Consider the following 22,628-nt stretch of genomic DNA (forward strand, 5'->3'; position numbering starts at 1 on the left):
CAACCTGATTGCAGTCCACATGATTATCGTTACCAATGGTTAGACTTTGGGTGACGTAACTCAAAATGGTTCGTCAAAGCACAGTGTACATTCACTATTTGTTTTACCGTAGATTCCAGATTTCTAAATCACCTTATAAATTCGTATGCTCAGGTTGTTCGGATTTTGCGATTGATATGGTTCTGTAGACGTAAGTGCATCCTATGTGGATTGCCTCGATCTTGTCATTAAGATAAAATCATTTTTGGCAGAGATAGACAGTTCAAGTCCCAAAGAGAACACCAACTCTGTCTTACAAGAACATCAAGCCGACAAGTATCAAATGGCGCGAAATGGGCATTACAGATCCCGCTGCTGGTCATTATTTATCTATGCTTAAAAATGGTTATGCCCGGAAAATTGTCTTTATTTCTTAAACCCGTTTTCTCCAATGACATACATGCTCAATCATTTTGATTATCACTAATGCTGTCACAACCTTTGTTGCTATGGTGTTTGTCTTGACAGTTATATCCCTCTGCCCTAACAGGATGAGGAATCTTGAAGCGGTGTAAACACGTCCCAGGTCTCAAGTTGAGTATGACTAACTGGGATGGGGAAGTATTAAACTGCTTAATCACTGTTTGTCTGGTGTTTAAGCTACTCTGGTTCCGAGACTCATATCTGAGAATATTTCACAATAGATTCAAATCGTTTGCTTTATCAGTTAATGGATCTCCATATGTATCTACTTACTTTGATCCTAAAGTTCGTACCGTATTCCAGAAATTATTTTTTAAATGTAGTCACGCACTTAAAAATAAATTATAGTCACGTTTAGTCCAAACTAATTTGTAGTTTTAAAGTTCTAATCAAAAAAGGATCGAATGTTGGTAATAAAATACAAAGCGTGATATGATACAGGGCTGAAGAATGACGATCAAATATTTACAATATAACCGTTCATATAAGTTCGCAGTTCAATAGTTAGAAATTTAGACTTCTGAAGACGATCCTCAACCGAGCATTGCAATTTACTAGAAATTTTCCTAAAAATCGTTTTTAAACTTTGAGAATTTCCATCTTCATATGATAAAAAATATTGAAGTACTCACTACAGCTAAAAGACTTTCCACTTAAGGTTCATCTTTTACCTGAACGTTATTATGTATTTATTAGATTCTACACACACGCGTACTAAATTTAAGGGTACCGACGCAATAACCTTGCAAATTAAGAATAGTCAGATACAACTAAATCTATAACAAAAACTATTTTATTCTGCATGACGACACCAACGAATACGCCTGAATTTAAAAATTCAGCCAAGCAATACCCTGTACTGGCTTTCGTGAGCCACATGGCAGGTGACTAACGAATAATTTTTCTTCGCAATAACTATTTATTTATTATCAGAAAGCAAGTGAAAACAATTTGCAAAATAATGTAAAAATATGAAATTATAAAAGCTATCACAAGGAATGACAATTTATAACAAATATTTTTGGTTTATGTGATAAGGTTTCTAAATTTACTTAGTTCGAAGTTTGTACATTCATCAGCAGAAAACTTTTTTATATGATTGGATATCAAAGGAAATGATTCAGAATCTACAAAAGGTGGGACAGCAAGACTTGGGTCGTGTTCACATAATCTTAACAAACACTGAACCTCTGACAGAGCAATGCCGTTATCACTTTGTTTCAAAGATATATCTTCAGGACTGCAATTCACCAAATGAGTTTTATTAAAATGATCACTACCGATAGGACTTGCCTTGACTGTCACTGTTCGACTAATGGCGCCGAACTGCATTGATGCTGCAGAAAAATTATCACGACGGTCAAAATTTTGATCATTGTATTCATAACTACAATCTTCATCAGTACCGCAGAATAATGTACTTAAAGCAGACGCAAGTGCATGGGCGGGATCTTGATTACATGATATGTTCAATTTACCTAATGAAACAGCAGGGGCTTCCAAAACCTTTAAGCGATTATCTTTGTTTACAAAACTTTGTTCACCATGATAAAAAAAACTAGCCATTCGAAACTTCGCATCTCCAAAGCATGGTGAAAGCAGAGCAGACAATCCTAGGAATGTTGGTCGCTTCAAGGGATTGAAGTTCCAACAATGAAGCATTAATGCACGACTAAATAGAAGCAAAAAAAATGTAATTAAAATACAAACTATTTAATAAGGGAGGATTAGCAGAAGACAAATCGAAAATAAAAATTTCAAAAACAATAGACTCGAATCATGATATTTATAAAATTTATCCAACAACATGAAACATTATCCTGCAAATTAGAAAGAATTGTTTTCACTTTCATAATTCGGATGAATACATAAGTTTTACACAATCCTTATCTTATACTAATGAAATATATTATTTCAACTAATTTATGCAGAGGAAATGAGTTGAATAGCTTTTATAAGAAGAGAGGAAACTGCACAAAAGATCTGTCGATCAACACACACAGAGATTTGTGCCGATATAACCGAATGCAGCAGATAAAATGAAGTTGCAGAAGAAACTTGACCAAATTTTAGTACACACCTAAATATACTGCCATCAGTCATCGTTGGAAAGGCACGATAGAAGACTGTTGCTCGGTCCGGAGTACATGTTTAGATTCCGACTATGTTCTAAAACAAGTACGCATTTGCTGGCACCCCATTGGATATAGAAAGACCATATTGAGTAAATCCACTAGAATTGATTTCAGCGATGGGTAGGGCAAAAGCAAATTCCAGAAACAACGGAAGTCACACTTAGGCAATTCCGACAACGAGGCTGAACCAGGTGTTGCTCGGAAAGATTTAGGGACAGCCGTGAAAACGACAGCGATATCTATTGGTGATTTGAACTAAAGGGTTACGATAAACCAGTGGATTTCCGCGACATCTATTGCACTGACAGACTCTCGTAAACTCATCCCATAAGGGTCTGAACATGATGAACAGCGAAAACAAATCAGATCTAGGTTAATTAAAAGCCTACGGAACGATCTTGACTAGTGGTGGGCAACGAGAGCAAAAGAGATGGAAAAAATAACGGCTGTAGGTAACATAGGACAGCTTTTCGGACTAATAAAAGAAACCGGAATTTAGAAGTCCGGTGTAAGTGAGACTATCTCGGAAAAAGTCGACACTCTCATCTGCTCTCACCTAGTCCGGACGTTTAGAACGATGGTCGAAGCACTATAAAGAACAGTTTAGCTGGCCTTCAGCTACTCTACAATTACCCACCATTCCCAGATAGCCTGAATGGAACATTGAAGTAGGTACCCCGACTCTACCTGAAGTTCAAAAGGCTACAGCTAATCTGAAACGCGGAAGAGCAGTGAATCTAAATGGATTGGTTCCATAGGTCTCAAGAGAGAGTGGTCCAGTTTTAGCGACTAGGCTGACTAATATTTCAGCTAAAATCTGAGGACTAGATGTGATCCCATCAGACTGGTCGCAAACACTGTTTGTCCCAAAACATAAGAAGGGATCAAGATCATCATGTGATAACCATGGAGGGATTAGTTTGACTAATATAGCGTCTGAAATACTGGCCTCAATAATTATCGGGTGTCTAACAAAGACTCATGAACTGAATATACGAGAAAATTAGGCTGGCTTCGAATTCGATCGTAGCTGCACCGATCACATGTTCGCCATTCTTCAGATCCTAAAACACAGGTTTGCTTATCAGCGTCTGAAAAAGATGGTTTTTCTGGACTTGAAAGCAGCATTTGATTCTGTAGATCAAGATGTTCTGTGTCTGTGTCTGTCTGTCGTTGAGAGGCGTATCTCAGAAGTACATAAAACTTGTGAAGGCTCTTTACTCAAACACTATCAGTCAACTCAGATCTTATGGAACACGCAGATGGCATAGTTTTGTTTGGCGAAGACACAGTGTTTTGGTAGCACTGAGCAACAATGCCAGGAAGTTTGTGATGCGTTTCTCCTTCCCTAAATGCAGATTGTTGCTTCAAAACTGGCTTGCGTCAACACCTGAACTAAGGATAGGGAGTGGAGTAGTCGACCACACCGAAAACTCCACTTATCTTGGAAGTCTGATCAGCACTAATGGTGTGTGTGACAAAGCCTCTTCATGGTTTCAGAAAGCTCGTTTGGTTTTTGTCAACTTACATCACCAATGGAGAAGGCGAGGTATCCGTCTATCAACTAAAGGACGAGTATACTTCGCGGCAGTTCGTTCTGTTTTACTTTACGGCTACGAAACGTGTCCATTAAGAGTAGAAGATACTCGTAAGCTACTAGTTTTGATCACAGATGTCTTAGAAATATAGCTTGCATCTGCTGGGATCACCGGGTAAGTAATAATGAGGTTAGACGCATGGTATTAGGAAATGATGGTAAATTCGTTGATGAGGTTGTGAATCTACATCAACTGAGATGGTTAGGCTACGTATTACACATGCCTAATCACCGACTACCACGGTGAGCAATGCTGACTAGTTTTGGAGACGGCTGGAAGAACGTTAGGGTTGCCAAACGAAAATTTGGCGTCCATAAAGTCATTAACTTCCAGTGTGAGCCATGTCGGTAGATGTAAACTACTTGGTTGTGGTGCACGCGACTGTCGTAGCTAGTTGTGGGAGACTTTGGGTCACATGGCTCAGAGTCAATCACAATGGTGTAGGTTCATGCACTCTTTGTCTTCCCTCAAATTACTTTATAGCCTTCTTTATACGAACTAATTCTTTTTCCCTGTATTTTATGTTTATATGGAATGTTTTTTAGATATTTTTCTACTATTGAAGTAACTGATTCTCTGAATTCGGTGTTCATTTTGTTGTACTAATAAGGTATGGCAATATGGACTGATGCATAACTTTATGTGGTCTTACGTTGTAGATGACTGACGAGCGATTCCTACATCAAATTGTTTTATCGCCTGATTATAGATAAAATATATTCTTTCCTCTCCTCATCTCTTATGTCATTTCGAACTAATCTTCAACGATCACGGTGAGTAAAACTCGTTTGTAGTAATATTACTAATGTAACTCTAGGACGTTGACAGCTAATGAGAAACCTTGGACCATTCTACAAGATGAAACGTTGGAATTATTTAGATTTTAATGGCACGGATCATCCAAATGCAGGTTTTAAATTTGTATTTGAACTTCCTTCAAAATCCTAGTCAGTTTTTAAAACATTAAAAATACAGGTATAAACAGTCTCACAATTCGACAGGAAATTTATGTAAAAGAACACATGAAAAAACATCGTATTCAGTAGTTAAAAGAATGAGAAAACAGAAATCAAAGTATGGAAAGCAATCTAATATAAATACTCGATAACTGGACAAAAACATCCTTATAAGAACTTACAAGAGTTCTGGACAGTTGGTAGGCGAACTATTGGATAGAAGTGTTTTTCCACTGAGAACATACTTGACCACCTCTTCATGAGACATACCACGATAAGGAAGACATGCCATAGTAACTATCTCCCACAAAACAACACCATAAGACCTGAGTCATTTGAAAGTACGATAAATAAAGAAATAAGGAGTAAGTATAACCGATTCATTATAAACAGACGTTATGATAAAGTGATAATTTTCTAATACACTCAATTTCTTACAAAATACTAGAAAGTATATAGTTAATATCCAAAAAACGAAAACAGAATAATGTCTTTGCTATTTTTTGCATTAAGTTACCAATAGCGATTAATAGGGATTGATCAAACACCGAAATATAAGGTAACCCTGTGAGATTATCGACATTTACAAAATAAAACGAACTTATCCATTACACTATGATTTTAAACTATTCTGAGAATAACAGGAACCTGTTATAAAATCTCTCTTCAAAATGTCACTAGAAATGGCCAAACCACTGAGCAAGAATGCGTACATAAAGTTAGCTGTGAGACATTCACCAGGCAATCAGGCTAATAATAAAAAAGAAAAAAACGCAATCTTTCTAGGCTATTCCTATATATTATAATGCCGTTAACTAAATGTTATAAATATCCTTTTGCAATAAAAATTATATAGACAAAAATTACGATTTCAAATCCTCCTATATAGACAAAGGATTTACCTTTAATGTTATTAAATTTCCTCAAATTTATAATTGACAACTTCGAGATCTGATCATGATCATTATTATTATGGAAATTTCAAGAATGAACAGTAGACTCGTAGTTTTACTGCTGATTTCAAAACTTAACAAGTCACAATGACATATAATCACTATGAATCAAAATTAATAGAATAATTGTATATGAGTGAATAAAATGCTGTTCCTATCATTGATGTTGACCGAGTTATTTTGATAACAAAATGAAACATATCCTGCAGGACAAAGTAAAACAATATATCAATGCACTGCATTTGGTATTTAATACTTCATTTTTTAACGGAAAACTACCAAGGTGAATAACGACAACCGCGGTAATTTCTAACCGGACCTAATTAACTCTATGTATTTCGTGTTTGACAAAAAATGAAACCTTAAAATATGTTGCTATCATTTAAATAGATCTTTATAAATAGCTAGTAACTAACCAAACGTCTGATTGTGTTGTAAAGTAAGCAGTTTGAAGAGATTCTGGGGCCATCCAACGGATTGGTAGTTTTGCGTGACTTGTTTTGTGATAATAATTATGTCCATAAACATCTCTACAAAGTCCGAAATCCCCAATTTTCACCGTGAGATTGGAATCAACAAGACAATTGCGAGCAGCTAAATCTCTACATAATGAAGACAATGAAATTTTTTATTGAATTGTATGATAATATGAAGTGGTAAACTAACCTGAATATACTAAAACACATTATTTGACAGGAAAACTACCTAACTTCGTTGTGAGTTCTGCAAACTACCTAACTTTCGCTAGAAATTAGTGAAGAATATCAAGGTTTGACCCTTCCAATTATTAGTTTATTATTTCAGTTAGGTAAACATGGTGTCAATTCATGAAGACCGTAACTACTTGTCTGGGCTACATCAGTAGGTGAGAATCTCCTGGCCCGAACCTACGTACTATACATAATTATTTGTCGCGAATGTTAAATGACAGTTCCCTACTGAATAATAATGGTGCATATGCATTCATCCTCAGTCTTCTTCTAAATCCTGAGTTGAGTATTACCCCTAACCTTCTATCCTTCAATCGGAATCATTCCTATGAAACTGCACTCATGTTTATATATCCATTGCTTTCTACATAATTTCCTTCTTAACTCATTGACTTCCTGTGGCTGGGTTGAAGTACGGTAACTTGATGCTCGTCAGCAAATCGTACCCACAGTCTTAATGAGATTGATTCGAACTCCCACTACTGATGTGCTGATGATGTCGTTCAGAGAACAAAACTCCACCAAAATTGAACATCGAAGAATTTGATAATAAACTAACTACTAAATCGTTTACTTTATTTGGAGGAACAATAATGTTACCATTTAAATATAACATATAGGATAGTTGACAGATATTTATGTAATAAATTAGTTTTTTATCAACTGTCATCACTGGTAAGGATTTGGTTACATTAGATTATGCGTAATAAATAAAACTTCACAATTCCGCAAACATCCATGTATAATAGTTTCAAATAAGGAAAAGATAACAGCGAAGCAATGAGTTAATAAATACTACTTTTGTTGTACCAATGATGAAATATCATCAAGAATTAAGAATAAGTTGTCAGAATACAACTATCGAAAAAATAACTAATAGTTTCTAATAAATTAACATTGATATTTTGCTTCATAAAATGTATGACGTCCCTTTTCGTTTAAATACAAAATCATTACCTATGAACATACTGTTTAGCAGATAAGTATGCCATACCATCAGCTATTTGTGTTGCCCATAAATACGCTTGTGATGAATTAACGGAACCTTGTCCTTTGTCACCTAAATAACGTAGATAACTAGCTAGATCGCCTTTAGCCATTAATTGCATAATAACTAATGGACTTTCTGGTGCCACTTTATTCATTAAACCAATTGATTGAGTGTTATTAAATAAATATGTATCGTTAACATGTGTTAATTGTTGTTTTAATAAACCTGTGAAGTTAAATAAAAGTAAATTAGAAAATAATATTTTATAAATGGATTCAATTTAAGTTTACAAATAGTCAAATATAAAATGCAACTTGCAATCTATTTTATTAGAGTTTAGAGAAATATGACTGTTGGGATACGCACTTAACTTTATGTAGTTAAAATATAAGTAACGCAAACAGGAATTGATATTTGATAATTAATCATAGATCATGTACGAATTGACACAGAAGTATGTCGGTTTCAAGTAGTCAAAATTTACACTGATACAATGAAAAAGAGATGATTGACAAGAAAAGTAAAGCAGTCGAATAATTATGACAAAAATATCAATTGTGGTAGCAAATTAAACACAAGAAATTTATGAATAGGAGATATGAGATAACTACTCATTTCACTTTCAAAATTTCAACCATAAGTGGAATCTGGAAAAACTCCAATCAACTATTTAAAACATCTGAGAAAATTGCAAACTGGATCGTTTCAGATTATAGATCTCGGTAACATTCAAAGATAATTCATGAACTCGAAAGTATATTAATAAATGAGTCAATTCATCTGCAACTACACCACCACTGACGAGTGTTTGATAATAAGGTTTTCTTTTCACATATAGTGAATCAGTACTGGAGGTAACAATGAACGCAAGCTACACAAGCATTCACTGAAAACGTTTATTTAAAATAATTTTTTCCAAACAATTTTTTTACAAGGAAGACAGAAGTACGATTTCTTATAACGAATGAACATATATCAATTTGAATGTAGAAAAAAAACCAAGCAGAATACATAAACACATTACATACCCAAAGTGTGACAATTAAGCTTTTCATCATCTAACATTTGATTGCCTAATGGAGGTGATATTGACGAGGAAAGCAGAGAAGATTGTTTTACGTTTGGCGGTGATGATGATGAAGTTGGTGTCCACTTTAAAATTCGACTGACAAAGCGACCCAGTTTACCAAAATGATGATTATGTAACAATTTCATACATTGATCAGTAAATGATACCGATTGATGTTTATGCTTGGTTTGAGTTACTAAACCAAGTAGACGTACTAAATGATAACTTTGAAATTGTTTCATAAAGCATGCTTCATTAATGAAATCACGATGATCAAATAAAGTGCTGTGTATGCTGATTGTCTAATAAAGAGAACACAAAAGAAAGAAGATCAAATACAAGTGGACCAAGAATATTTGAGCAAACAATTTTTTTCAATAACTTCATCATCAGACTCTAGTGATAAGTCCATAATTATGATATTTTACAAAGGCCAAAATAAGGCATGTATTAATGAATTAGACAATGTTGTATGTTAAACATGGTGGACGTTTGCATCTGTTACGATATAAATATTCCAAAATTGTGCTATTTGTAAATTAGAAAGGTCACTTAATGAAAGTGAGAATGATTTATAGTAAAGTGTCAAGTCATAATCGATATAATAGTAATATAACAAAATAAAATATCGTGTGAATAAAATGCACAGTAGGAAAATTTAGTCTTGTTAATAATAACGTGTGAATATATGTAAAAAAGAGGTATCGGTAAAGATGAATATGTAAATTAAGAAAGATATTAACACAAAAGAAATTGGAAGCAGTGGTAAGGGGTCCATAATCCCCAGTTTAGGTATCTGGTGACCCAGTTATGGACCAAGGCAAACACAAAAGCTGAATATACCTCTTTTGAATACACAAGCTGAGTTTTCTGGAGTTTATCCAGATGGCTTCAGCTATGCAGAGTAGTCGTAATTTAGCTTTTTTAGGTAGACTGTTTGAAACTTGATATAAAACAGGGAAAGCTCCATCTATTTTAGTAAGATGTTCACCATCTATCAAGTGAGAAAGAATTGCGCTGTCAATCGATCTAGTAACTCCTTTTCCCAACCATGCTGATACATGTTTACAAACACACAAGGATAAAGCTCTCTGAATGCGGCCTACGTGACTAATTATGCAGGAGAAGTTGAATTGGTATATACACACAAGTGAACTAATTTAATGTGTGGACAATTATTTTGGCAATCGATGTTCACCGCTGAAAGTGGACTTGGAACAGTAAATAAAAGATACGCATAATCGAATCAATATATTTTATAATAGAAAATGGAAAATATTTAATGGCGATGATAGTATAATGAAAAGTAAAATACCAACTGTTAATTGCATCAGAATACGAGAAACACTCATAACAACAATTTATTTAATAGATGGAAAAACTATTGAAGAATATCACCTACCTACCTTAATAGCAACAGGTATATTTACTGGATTTTTATAAAATAATTTAGCTGGTGTTTTCAACTGTTTTACAACACCTTTATATACAGTACCAAAACTACCACGACCAATTGGATATTTCCAATGTAAAACATCAACATCGTCTTTAGTAATTTCCCAATCGTCAACTTCATAAATTGTACAGTAATCAGGATTGTTTGATGTCCAAGCTGTAGCCTTTAAATAACTATGTAAAGAAAGATAAATATAAAATCAATATAAATAAATTATTTGAATTAAGCACAGACAATAGAATGTAAGCAATCTTTATTTTCAAAAGATCTCAACAACCATAGACTTGAAGTTAGTATAATTTTAAATATTCTGTCGTCCAGTGGTTCATGGAATTCACGTAAGGAAATTCTGAACAAAACTGTTTATCACATGATCTAAGTTCTACAAGAGGTTAGTTGCAGTCCAAATATATGTAGTTATATCATTAGCTGATAAAAGTACCAATCCCACAAGTAGTATCAGTTCCCCTATGTATTATTTAGCTGACTAATGATAACTAGTATAAAACCTAAGTCTGGGTTTGCTTGTCGATCGACTTGAACCAATTAACAGAGCAAATCTTTGTATACAACTATGAAATTAACTACGTCTTTTGAAATTGTCAATACTTTATTAGATGTTTACTCAAGAGTAAGGCACAAAATATTTAACTGATGTATGCGAATGTCAGACGAGTAGGAAGAATAAACATCAGTGGATAACAGCAGACTATGTTTACTAAATGATGTTCAGATGATTAACGTAAGCAGATTGAACAGTATTTTTAATACGATATACTTTTTTGATTGAATGTACACAAACAATTATTTCGTAGACAGTTACACAAGGGCAACAAAAAGAATTAATTTTACGTTAGGCAATACGTTTAATCTGTCTTTTATCAATTAATTTAATTGGCTTTAGAAAAAAATAATATTTACGAGAGAATCTACGATATATATGGGTTTCTTCATTTGTAAAAAAATGGAACGATAACAAAATTGAACACAACTTACTAACGACGTGCTTTATACCAAATAATCCCCAAAATGAAACAGAGCAACAGAAGTGCACCTAAAGTGATTGTGCAAATATTTGCAAGTTTTCTATCTGAAATTTAATTTTCAAGAATGAAACAATTATGTACATAAATTCATGACCTTTTAGCTTCTAAATTTTAAAAGTATCTTGGTGAATCGCAATGAAAATCAAGAGAATCCAACACCGTCATTAAACTAGGAACTAGCTCATTGAAAGGAAATCATGTTTTGTGTAATGATACTGTCAAAATTAATGACATCCTGATGAGAAATGTAAGAGAGAAATTCGTAACTAGAAAATTGAAAACACAATTAGCTACCAAAATGATCCAAGTATTCAACGCAACACATTGATTGTTGATTAAATATGAAGCATCGGAATACTATATGTTATAACTTTTAAATATTTTATAAACATTTGTCCATACAAAATGTAAATTCACCTTTAAAAATAACACTTCATATTCTATGATCGCTGAAGTACGTTTTAAATAATCACCTACATTTTTTGTCAGAAATAAACTTATTCTATGATATCTATGATTGACAAAACCTATTTCTATATGATCGACAAAATTATAACATTCCAAAAGTCTGTCACATATTATCAAATAAGTTAACAATCAGAATTCTAATCATTTTCTCTCTAACTTTTCGGATCATTCTGTTGTCGATTTTAAGAACTGAATTTTGATGAGACTGTGCATCTTGAGCGGATTGTCGAGATATTGCTATTAAGTTACCAGTATTCGAGCTAGAAATGGGATCTATAATGCATGTTTCGCACTATATAGGAATCGTTAGTTGGACATATTTTAAATATCGACAACAGGAAGATTCTAAAAAATTAAATTCGAAATAACAAAATTCATCACCCTTTTTATAAGATAGTGGATAGATGGTAACCATCTTTACTTAAAATAAGAGAATTGGTTCATACAAACATATTGTCGACTTGAACCCATTGTTGTTTTAGAATGAGTGTGTTTCTAAAGTACAGAATCATTAGCAGATATTATTAGTGACAGAGAACAATGAATACAAATGTAACTAGTCAAATTATCGTGTTAATAATTACTGTACATGGATTTAAAATAACGAGATGATATAAATTATGGATAATGAAAATCTAATAAACATACAGTTTACTATGCCATTATGATCTATATAGAATGGAATATTGAAAATCCCAGTAGGACTCCATTCTCCACTACCAGCAAGCGAAATGGCTAAAATTTGAAATTCATAGCTACCTGGGGACAGATCTTTGATTAAGATCCCGCCTTCAGCAGTATTACTGTTACCATTAGAATCACGTTCACTTTGTGATACCATCTTTTTATTAAAACCCGCAAATAAACTTGAAGTTAATGATTTCTGTTCTGGTTTGACTGTTGCCCAATGGCTTAGCGGTATACATTTTGTTAACCATGGTACAGACTGGAAATAAATTAGGAATACAAAGTGTTTAGTATAATAAATTTTTGGTGTGATGATAAGAGTGTCTATATTAATGAAGTCACATCTCTATTGACTAAACATTTATTTATGAGTTGTATGATTATTTAATGAGTTGAAAATCATATATTTTAGTCAAAAAATTTTTACAATATATCTGATAGCTTAAAAAACCTTTAGCAGAGCAATATTTAACACACTGCTTTTTATTGAATGTAAAAAAATAGAGAACAGTAGACAAAAAAATAAAATTAGTAGGGACAAACGACTAATCACAGATTTGTGTACTACATTTCGAGGTAAAAAGTACTCCCAGAGACCTAATGAAAATAGTTGGTTGATTAAGTTTCATTCCGTAGACAATGTAAAAATCACCAGTCGACAGACAAAAATAGCTTCAACAAGCTATACACATTCAATTTTAATGTTACTTCGCAGTTTGTTGATGTCAGGAAAAAAAAACTAAATAAGCGATCAACTTTCTGTTCTATTTAGCAGAAAAACTACGAACTCTTTTGTATAAAATATAATTCGGTATTAAAGCAAGTGGTCACTTTATTGCAATTTACTTTGTCATTGTCTTTCACAACAATAACACTAGAATGTAAAATAATCAATTCAAAATCACTTGAATATATATTTCATTTCCGTCATTTTTAGTTTAATCGTTTTACTTTTCTTGGAAAATGTAGAATACAGTTTTCTTTTTGACAAACAATTGGCAGAACAAAATACTTCAGAATTCATTACTATGAACTATTTATTGATAACCTCATAGATAATTTTATTTGCAATCTAAATCTATCACGACCTATAATTTGCTATTTTAAAAAAGAGAGACATTATGATTGGATAAAAAAAGTGGTCATTTTAAATATCTACCGGTAAATTTACCATGTCCGAAAATGAATAATTATCTGTATGATTGTCATGATTTCTTGGTCTATAACGTAATATATAATGTATAATTAAACCATTCGGTTTAATAGGACTGGACCATGTAATACGTACACTGCCTGGACCAGTAGTCGATGCGTAAATTGAGGATACAGGAATGATATCAGATTCGACTGGAAATAGGGGAAAAACCAAAAAACAATAAAATAGTGATTAGTTAGTAATTTTATAGTGTTGTAACTTCGATCGTAGTTGACTCATTTTCACGACGTGATTAACTGGTTTTTTCAACGACTGAACAAAATCCATTTACAACGGAGTTCATTTGGCTCCATGACTAATGCATTCCTTAAAAGCTCCGTGTTATTCACCTATAGTCTCGCCGTGATGAGTCTGCATGGGAAGTTTTTGGAAGCCTTGTATGATTTATCACTATAAGAGAGAACACTCGTGTGACTACTAAATGTATCATTTTAATACTATAAATTACGTTGTACTCATTCAGACAAATAATTATGAGATTCTATCCATGTACAATTTCTATACATGTGCGACTGACCGTATATGTCCAACTTATCAATGATCTATTTGAACTACAAAAACCAACACAATAACGTACACTACAATTAATTGCCATATCAATCCCACTCACTACATCGTTGAGTGGCAAATGAACCCACACAGCACGTAACGATTGATCACTACATTAATTAACACAACAAAATTTTAAACTCCCTACAATCCTTGCACTTTAGATACATGTGGCACGCTGAATTTATTGATTCGGATCTCTTTCAAACACATCTCGTATACGACACAATATACCATTGTTATCAGAATTCGTTATATAGAAGGATCAGTCTAAGAGATACAGAGATCACATGATATTAGAGTCAAATGCTCTTACAATACAGAGGAGTAAATGAATCAGTTATCATAAACATAGAGAAATTCATAAGAAATATACTATGAGTGATCGAAAAAACGTACCATGAGGATTTACACGATTTATCACAGTAGATCTTGGACTGCATAGTTCATACTCGCAGGCGGCCCATTGATGTTGATTGAGATTAACAATACTTCCAGATTTCCTATTAAACCAAGGTGGTGGGTGACTACATTTTGTTTTTAATGATCTTTCATGAGAAATTGAATCGTACTCCTAAAGCATGAAAAAAATAAAGATAAATGAAACACACCATACTATTTAAAAAGCTACTAGTAGAAGTTTGTAAATGTACACTATAAATAGAAACTTGCAATTAAAAATTAAAACTATTCTTTGTTTATGCAGAATAGATGAAATATGGCTAGAAGTGGAATTCAGAACGCACATTTCGTCCTGTTTGGGACTAGCCAGTTGGATGTACCTGCATCCCAGAGTCGTTAGATGCTTGTTTTAATTTTAACCAACAATCAAATATTCGAACCGACAAAATAAATTTATAAAGGCCAAACAAAATGATAGGCTAAAATCAATTTTTGATCTTACCATATTTTGTTATTAATTAATAAGATTAATATACATTTCTTTTAAAGAAAACGTAGAACGTATCAAAAGTTTCTTTTTAACGAGAATAAACAGAGAGAGAAGACTGAAACAACGGCCGATTTCCAACTTACTAAACAAGCTTGTATTTCAACAAGTACTCTTGTAAATGGTGACAATCCTGTTAAATATTTTACATTTTCATTAACTGACTGAATACAAGTTTTATGAGAATTCGTTTGGAAATATGAAATATCTTTGAAATAAGTTGAAATGTTCTTTTGTACAATTAGACCTACTGTACCGGATTTGAGTGAAAAATTTTCATCCACTATAAAAAATAACACAGAAAAGTTAACGAATAGGTAAAATAATTTGAGGTGAATCAAATTTAAAACATGATTTAAAAGGAAGAAAATGAACCAATTTCATATGCGTTATTATTTTTAGAAAGATAGGAATTAATGCTAACCCGTGATGCATAAATACCAGTTGAATGCAAGTTGAGTTGCAGAAAATACTTGAGTTAAATAGGGACTAAATGGAAACCAGGTGTACGTTAGACATAAACTCGCAAACATAGATGAAGTGATCAACTCACTCAACGTCATTTATTACGATTATTCTATGTGTTGACGTAGACCAGTCTTGAAAAAACCTTATGCATTCAGAGTGAGAGGACCTATTCCAAACATATCGGCGTTGTTATCCATGGTAAGAAAATCCATTATTTTGTAACTATTTTCAAAGAGAGTAGTCCAATGATAATCATGAATTATTGAAGAAGAAATAATATCGCGTATAAAGTAAACGCTATCTCATCTAAGGGACAATGCATATTATTATCTTGAGTAATTTAAAATTCATATATAAGTTAACAAAGCATCTACAACTATGTAAATAAGTTGACATATCTTTTATGTAGTGGATTTTCCTTTAGGGAAACAAACTAGATTGTGGTAACCAACTAACAAGGGTCAGTAGTAGCTGAGTATTTATTTACTTCAGTACAATACCTATTTGTGCATGTCTTTAGGAAAGCATATGTATAGATAAACTGATAGCTGGTTATCCAACTCCATCAATGGCACCCAATTGTATACTAGGATGAGCGACATGATGCGAGATATGCAGTAACTCAATAACAGATCTTGAAATTGGCTTTGAAACTTTTTGATGTGAGGCCTGATGTGACACGATTCCCAAAGATTTGATCTAAGTTAGGTCTTAATCGACCGAAGGATTACTCACAAATTCATTTCATCCAATCGCCCAAGACATTTCATTAGGTTTATTTCCTGTTCATAGTTTACATACAAAGGTGGTCTTGGTTTATATATCAAATCATTCGGGGTCTGGGCAAACAGTACGGTCTTATGAGTAGCCATGATCCAGATGTACTATATCATTGAGTTTATTGATTTTATCAACCCACAAGTTCGTCTCATAACTCATTAAAAAACCTCCATAACATGGTGATACCGCTTAAAAGAACTTCCTTTGACAGCGCATGTGAAGACTGGATTAAAAATTGAAAATCCCTAACTATACAATATATATATATATGAAGGCATTACCAATATATACTGGCAAAATGTTCCCAAAATCATCTGTCATCCATTTGCTCACAGACGAGGGCCAATAATTTTCATTTGAAGATGAAATTGTCTGTATACTAAAAATATTACAATAAACAAGACATATATACATACATGTCAACTACTGATGAACAATAAATCACGCTAAACAGTTTACTTGTCTTGACTTTGGCCACGCAAAGACTTTATGCTCGACAGCCTAGAAACAAATTTAGAAACTCATCTGTAAGTTATTTTAATCCTACATACCGAGCGCATGGTGATGTTGAAGAGTTGTAGTATTTATAACTCAATCGACGTAAAAACTAGAGGTTTTCAATTTGCAGTACGCATTAATCCAACTCTAACATCTTGTACGCCGTAAAGTAACAATAATTGTTGATTTACAAGTGTAGAGCCTTATAAAGAGAATACACAAAATGATGATAAATATTACTGTACATTAGAAAAAAGACTGATGAGAATCTGATTGAAAACAATACTGTTTAGGTATATCCTGAATTAAGTTACAATGTGCAATCTTTTAGTATTTAAAAAATACGTTGGGATCCCATTGCGTCAAAGGCACTCAATGGGATCCTGAAGTTTAAAGACCGTGTCACAGAAGCGAAAATATCTTTGGGATTTATTAATGATTGTATATAGACTGACAAATATACTAAAACATAATGAAAATTATCGCACTGAAACAAAATTTATCCTAATTCGAGAACCCTTATACGACGTACATACAATCAAACAGATTCATTAAAAAGGCAGACTATCGGTTTCAAAAGGAAAATTTCTATTATTGTTCCGAAAATCTTGTCGAATGAGTCAATGTCTCAAAAACCATAAATTAGCAATTTAGCCATTGAGATATAATTCTAGCTAAGTACTGTATTAAACAAAACATCATTAAGCGTTTCTAATAAATTAATAAATTCCATGATATAGTTAGCAAATATCAATGTATGAAAGACAACGTTATTTTACTGAGAGTTTAATAATGAATACAATAAGTGCAAACAATGCTGAATAGAGATTTATAAGGTATCAACAGATTGTAAACCAATAAAATAAATATAATGAACAGATACTTTTTCGCATGTTAAATGTTTTCGATGGCTAAAACACTTAGTTTGATGTTAAGTTATTAAACATTGTGATAAAAATATTCATAATCACTCTATCAAAGCTCAAAGAGCAAGAAAATTATCATAACTAATTAATTCTCTGTTACTCTTATGCGTCTTCAGAAAAATAAACTAAATAAATCAGCAAATATAAAAATCAGACACTTCTTTTATATTTGACCAATCAGAAAAAAGAACGTAAAACACTAACTTTGAAAGTTGTTCAATTTCATGCAAGTTAGGACAAGACAGACAAGAATCACAATAACCCCTTTCAAAATTAATATGATCTGTGTGTTCAAACGGTAAATTTGTATCCCAACCCGAGTGGATCCAGTTAGGTTCTAAAACGAACAATTAAATATGCAAAGAATAATGATTTTCAATGCGATTCAAGTTTGGACTACATGCCAACGTTTATGATAAAAAGCAAGTCTACAGTTTGACTGATGCAACTAAATTGAACAAGACAAATAGAGAAATTCTCGATGACAGGACAAAAGTATAGATGATGAATTAGTGTTTACAGATATACATATAAACTCACTGTGTATACAGAAATCCCTTGTCAAATAATCGGATGGATTATCTTCAAGAATATGAATCCATATCAAATAAGTATCAATGATCCCACTTGGTTTAGCTGGAGGCATCCACGTTAAGCGAAGTGAATGTTTATCCACAGGTTCCAACCAGGAATACTGAGGAGGAGATGGATCTATAAATATATAAAGACAATAACTGGCAGGTTCGACGTAAGTCTCATGTTAAAAATTGTATGATTATCGAGTTTTGTGGTGTGCTTAGAATCTAGGGTGGATGTTTTAAGACACTACACATCAAAATTGGCACAAATGACGTAGTTTTGAAACTCAATTATATGGTTTAAAATGTAACCTTTACCGCGAAAACTATGGTTACAATAAACATCGCTAACTCATTGGAGTCTCACAGCACAGTCAACACAATGTCAACCTACAACTCCAATCATCATGAACTTATAGTGAGACTATACATTATGTATAACATATTGTATATAATGTATTTGATGAACATGAGCTTACTACTATCAGAATTAGTAGTTGACTTATGAAATACGATGCATACTATGGGTTAGATTCAATTAATTATATTTGATTACAGTACACTTGACTACATAAGTGAATTGGGTTGACAGACAAGTTAAGAAATACATAAGATCAGACTCATTAAAAAGTTTATTAGTTTGTTAATAGCAGCAAATTATAAATCCATAAGACAGAGATTTTCTTCGTTTTAGGCACAACAACATAACAGCACCAATAGAGCATGAACGTGAACGAAGGTTTCGGTTTATCGGAAGTCGATTTGGTATGATAGCCTGAATATAGGTTCATATAAGCCCCGATACAAACTAATTCATCAGATACCGAGAGTAAAGACTACGGGATTTCAATTCGATACCCGAGGAGTAACATGGAAATCATAAGGCTTAGAAGTTCTAGAATCGAAACTAAGAATAATAAAAAGTCCAAATGTGTAATTCACGAATTACGGACACCCGATTTCTCGGTAACTCCCTGACTAACCTATCTTCTACATCAAAAGCGTTTTTTTCAAAACTAAACTTTTAGATGCCTGTTAAAAATATATACACAAACATACATGTATATGTTTGGGAATATGATATATGTTTTAACTTACTGATCGATAATGTTGTGAAGTAAACCAAATTACTAATAGCGCCAGTTTGTTTCAGAGGAAATTTCATCTCCACGTAGACAACATAACGCATAGCAGATTCTAATTTAAATAAAGTTAATCCGCAATCGAATTCTAAATGCGGAAGTTTTCGAACATTATCTCCAGGATTTGAATCACATGATGCTGTTAACATACGCCATCTATAAAAATAAGTCATGATTAATATAATTAGTGTGATCTAAATGTTAGTCAATATTCCATCCTGAGACTTAATAACCGGAAATCGGAACGATAAGTATATCTGGTTAGTGTAGTAGCAAAACGAAATATTTCTAGTCTAAGCTACTTATCAAATAGATATCATAGAATTAAAATGCGTACTATTGAATTTCTTAGGAAGTTCCCAAAACTTATATCAAAACAAAGAAGCATAATAGACATTTAAGTTATGATGAACATTTAAAATGGAAATTCCATAGCTTTTATTAATAATTAAATTGAAAGTTAACCCGAATTTCAGTGAGAAGTAGGGTATGAGCCTAATGAAATGGGCTGCAAGAGTAGAAACAAGATAGGTATCCCACAGTTCTGTGTTATCAATTAGGTTTCGGGATTTCAATCGCCAGGTTGGTGGACACGGAGGGTCCATCTAGGGGAGTTGGAAAAACCCTGAATTCAAACCAATGGTGCATATGGGCTCCAGTATCCTGAGGGAACAAATGGCGCATGAACTAATTGTTGGTCACCGACTACCATGGAACTGCATCTCGGGCACAGCGACGATAATTCAATTGGTGTCGTCATCTTGAAACTAAACTTCGGGGGCTTGGACATGTCCTACGAATGTCGTCCCAGAGAATTCGAATTCATGCATTATTTGCCGACGCTGGGACTGGTTGGAAAAAGCATAGAGGTGGTCAGTTCATGACAGTGTCATGGTATGAAAGAAAGCTGTACAGAAATGGTTTTTGTTGGTCCTTCAAGACTCCCTGGTTGGGATCCTAGAGATGGTGCAAAAGTAGCTAGAGACGTTATCAGATATGACTCAGAATAGAAGCCAGTGGAGATCTCACTGTAACTTTATTTTACTTTCTTCATAAAAAGTGGAACTAACTTCTTTAACTAGAAGAATTCTTCCTGGTTGTACCTTTGCTAACTGAACTGTCCCTCCCATTATTATTATTTTACTGTCATACATTAATTTCTGTTCGTTATTGTTCCCCTTTTTCTTATACGCACCTAACATTCTTTATCTCTTCACATCCTAATTGTTATCGCGTGGCGCATATGTATCTGGTACCACTTTGTACTAATATTTATGTGTTCAAATTAATTAATTAATTAATAATCTACATGTATGTGTGAGAGAGGAAAAAAGAAACCCCGCAATTACTACACGGAATCATTTATTTGGTAAAAGAATGCCAAACTGTATACAACTGAAAAGAATGGATAGGCTATGATCCATGTTGTTATAAATCTCTCTTTCTTACGGTTATGACCCAGCTATTCCTATTGCTTAGTATTCTCGGACACCGATTCACTCGACAAGTCCCCAAATCAAAACACGGTTGAACAGGAAAGAGATTATATTCCAAATAACAAGAATTAGATGGAAGTAAGAAGCAAGTCAGAAGCACAATAGGGAAAACGTCAGTATATTTATAGTTTTTACATAAGAAGATTCCAGAGTATTCTCCAACTATCGACTAGTGCTGATTGGATAAGAATTAGCCAATCAGCGTGCACCCAAGCAATCATGCATTGAGCATGCTCTAATCCAGTCTATGTCCCGCTGACACATGTACATATAGCTTTTAATCTAACCTTTATCAATCTAGTGTACATTTTATGTTAATATACATAGTGTTATATCCGCACGAGAATAAATGAATGGTAACAGCTAAGCATTACTTGTGAACTAATATTAAACGAATATTCTTATTGTATGACTATTAAGTAACTATATTATATGTATATTCATAGTCCCTCCATTATAAGCTTTTATTTGACTTATTGACTATTATCACACCATTTACTATTCCCAATTTATTAATAACAGTTTCTGAAAATCACAGCCACTTTTAGTTTGATCTTGTACAAATGTTACTTTCTGTTTTAGGGTGTATTGTGGTTTGATTTTGCGTATAAATAAACCAAGTATGTCTGAAATATAGGATTCGTATAGTGGAGGCTGAGGTTGGCGTTCTGGACTTAACAGGTTGCGTTTGGCGGAAAGAGGACCAATCGGAACTCTAGACTGCCCGTACTAGTGTATGCGTCACTGGTTGGGTCGTATAAGTCTTACTTACTCCGGTTACTCCCAATGGAGCATATGCCGCCGATCTGGACCTTCCTTTCTAGTTACATCAAATTGTTGTTCATTCTTCTCATGTCTACCTCCATTTCTCGGCGTAATGTGTTCTTTGGTCTTCCTTTTTTCTTTGACCTTCAGGATACCAAGAGGGGGCTTACCTTGTGATGTAGTTGGGTGCTTTCCTCAATGTGTGTTCCATCCACTTCCAGATTTTTTACTCCGCTGGGATCTGTTTTGTTCTCCCCCACAGTAAGTTGCTGCTGATAGTCTCTGGCCAACGAATCCAAAGTATTTTGTGTAGACAAATGTTAATAAACACTTGTGTCGTCTAGATGATGGTTTACGTAGTTCTCCAAGATTCCGCCCCATAGAGTAGAACTACCTTGACACATGTATTGAAAATTCTGACCTTGGTGTTAGTTGCCAATTGTTTTGAGTTCCAGATGTTCTTCAGTTGTAAATATGCTGCTCTTGCTTTGCTGATCCTCGCATTCACGTTTGCACCAGATTCACCGTGCTCATCAATGATGCTGCCAAGAAATGTATTGATTTTTACATCTTCCAAATCTTCTCCGTCAAGTGTGATTCGATTGTTGTATGCTCTGTTGCATCGGAGAATCTCGCTTTCCTCTTTGTGTATGTTGAGACCTACTGCTGGTGAGGTTGCTGCTAAACTGGTTGTCTCCTCATGCATTCGTTGTTGCACGTGCGACAGGAG

The 22,628-nt window shown here is 33.6% G+C and overlaps 1 protein-coding gene across 3 annotated transcripts in view; it reads right to left on the reverse strand.

Moving 5' to 3' along the window:
* Positions 1-1,361: 1,361 nt before the first annotated feature.
* ABCA3_9 (ATP-binding cassette sub- A member 3) overlaps positions 1,362-22,628 on the reverse strand; it is a 44,783-nt gene continuing 23,516 nt past the window's right edge. The window contains exons 12-26 of one of the 3 annotated variants that reach the window (XM_035733071.2): positions 19,594-19,793; positions 18,458-18,628; positions 18,122-18,254; positions 16,775-16,872; positions 15,332-15,528; positions 14,696-14,870; positions 13,703-13,878; positions 12,493-12,790; positions 11,327-11,420; positions 10,281-10,503; positions 8,834-9,176; positions 7,772-8,030; positions 6,521-6,706; positions 5,334-5,477; positions 1,362-2,134 (exon numbers count right to left, since the gene is read on the reverse strand). In XM_035733071.2, coding sequence (XP_035589605.2) covers positions 1,489-2,134; positions 5,334-5,477; positions 6,521-6,706; positions 7,772-8,030; positions 8,834-9,176; positions 10,281-10,503; positions 11,327-11,420; positions 12,493-12,790; positions 13,703-13,878; positions 14,696-14,870; positions 15,332-15,528; positions 16,775-16,872; positions 18,122-18,254; positions 18,458-18,628; positions 19,594-19,793 — 3,343 coding nt within the window. In that variant the 3' untranslated portion in view covers positions 1,362-1,488. Of the gene's footprint in view, positions 2,135-5,333; positions 5,478-5,799; positions 5,902-6,520; positions 10,504-10,556; positions 12,791-13,702; positions 13,879-14,695; positions 14,871-15,331; positions 15,529-16,774; positions 16,873-16,909; positions 17,677-18,121; positions 18,255-18,457; positions 18,629-19,593; positions 19,794-22,628 lie in introns of those variants that run through there. The other 2 variants (XM_051213376.1, XM_051213377.1) reach the window with 2 other exon arrangements.

This window comes from Schistosoma haematobium, chromosome 3 (assembly GCF_000699445.3).
Source record: "Schistosoma haematobium chromosome 3, whole genome shotgun sequence".
Lineage (NCBI taxonomy): Eukaryota > Metazoa > Platyhelminthes > Trematoda > Strigeidida > Schistosomatidae > Schistosoma > Schistosoma haematobium.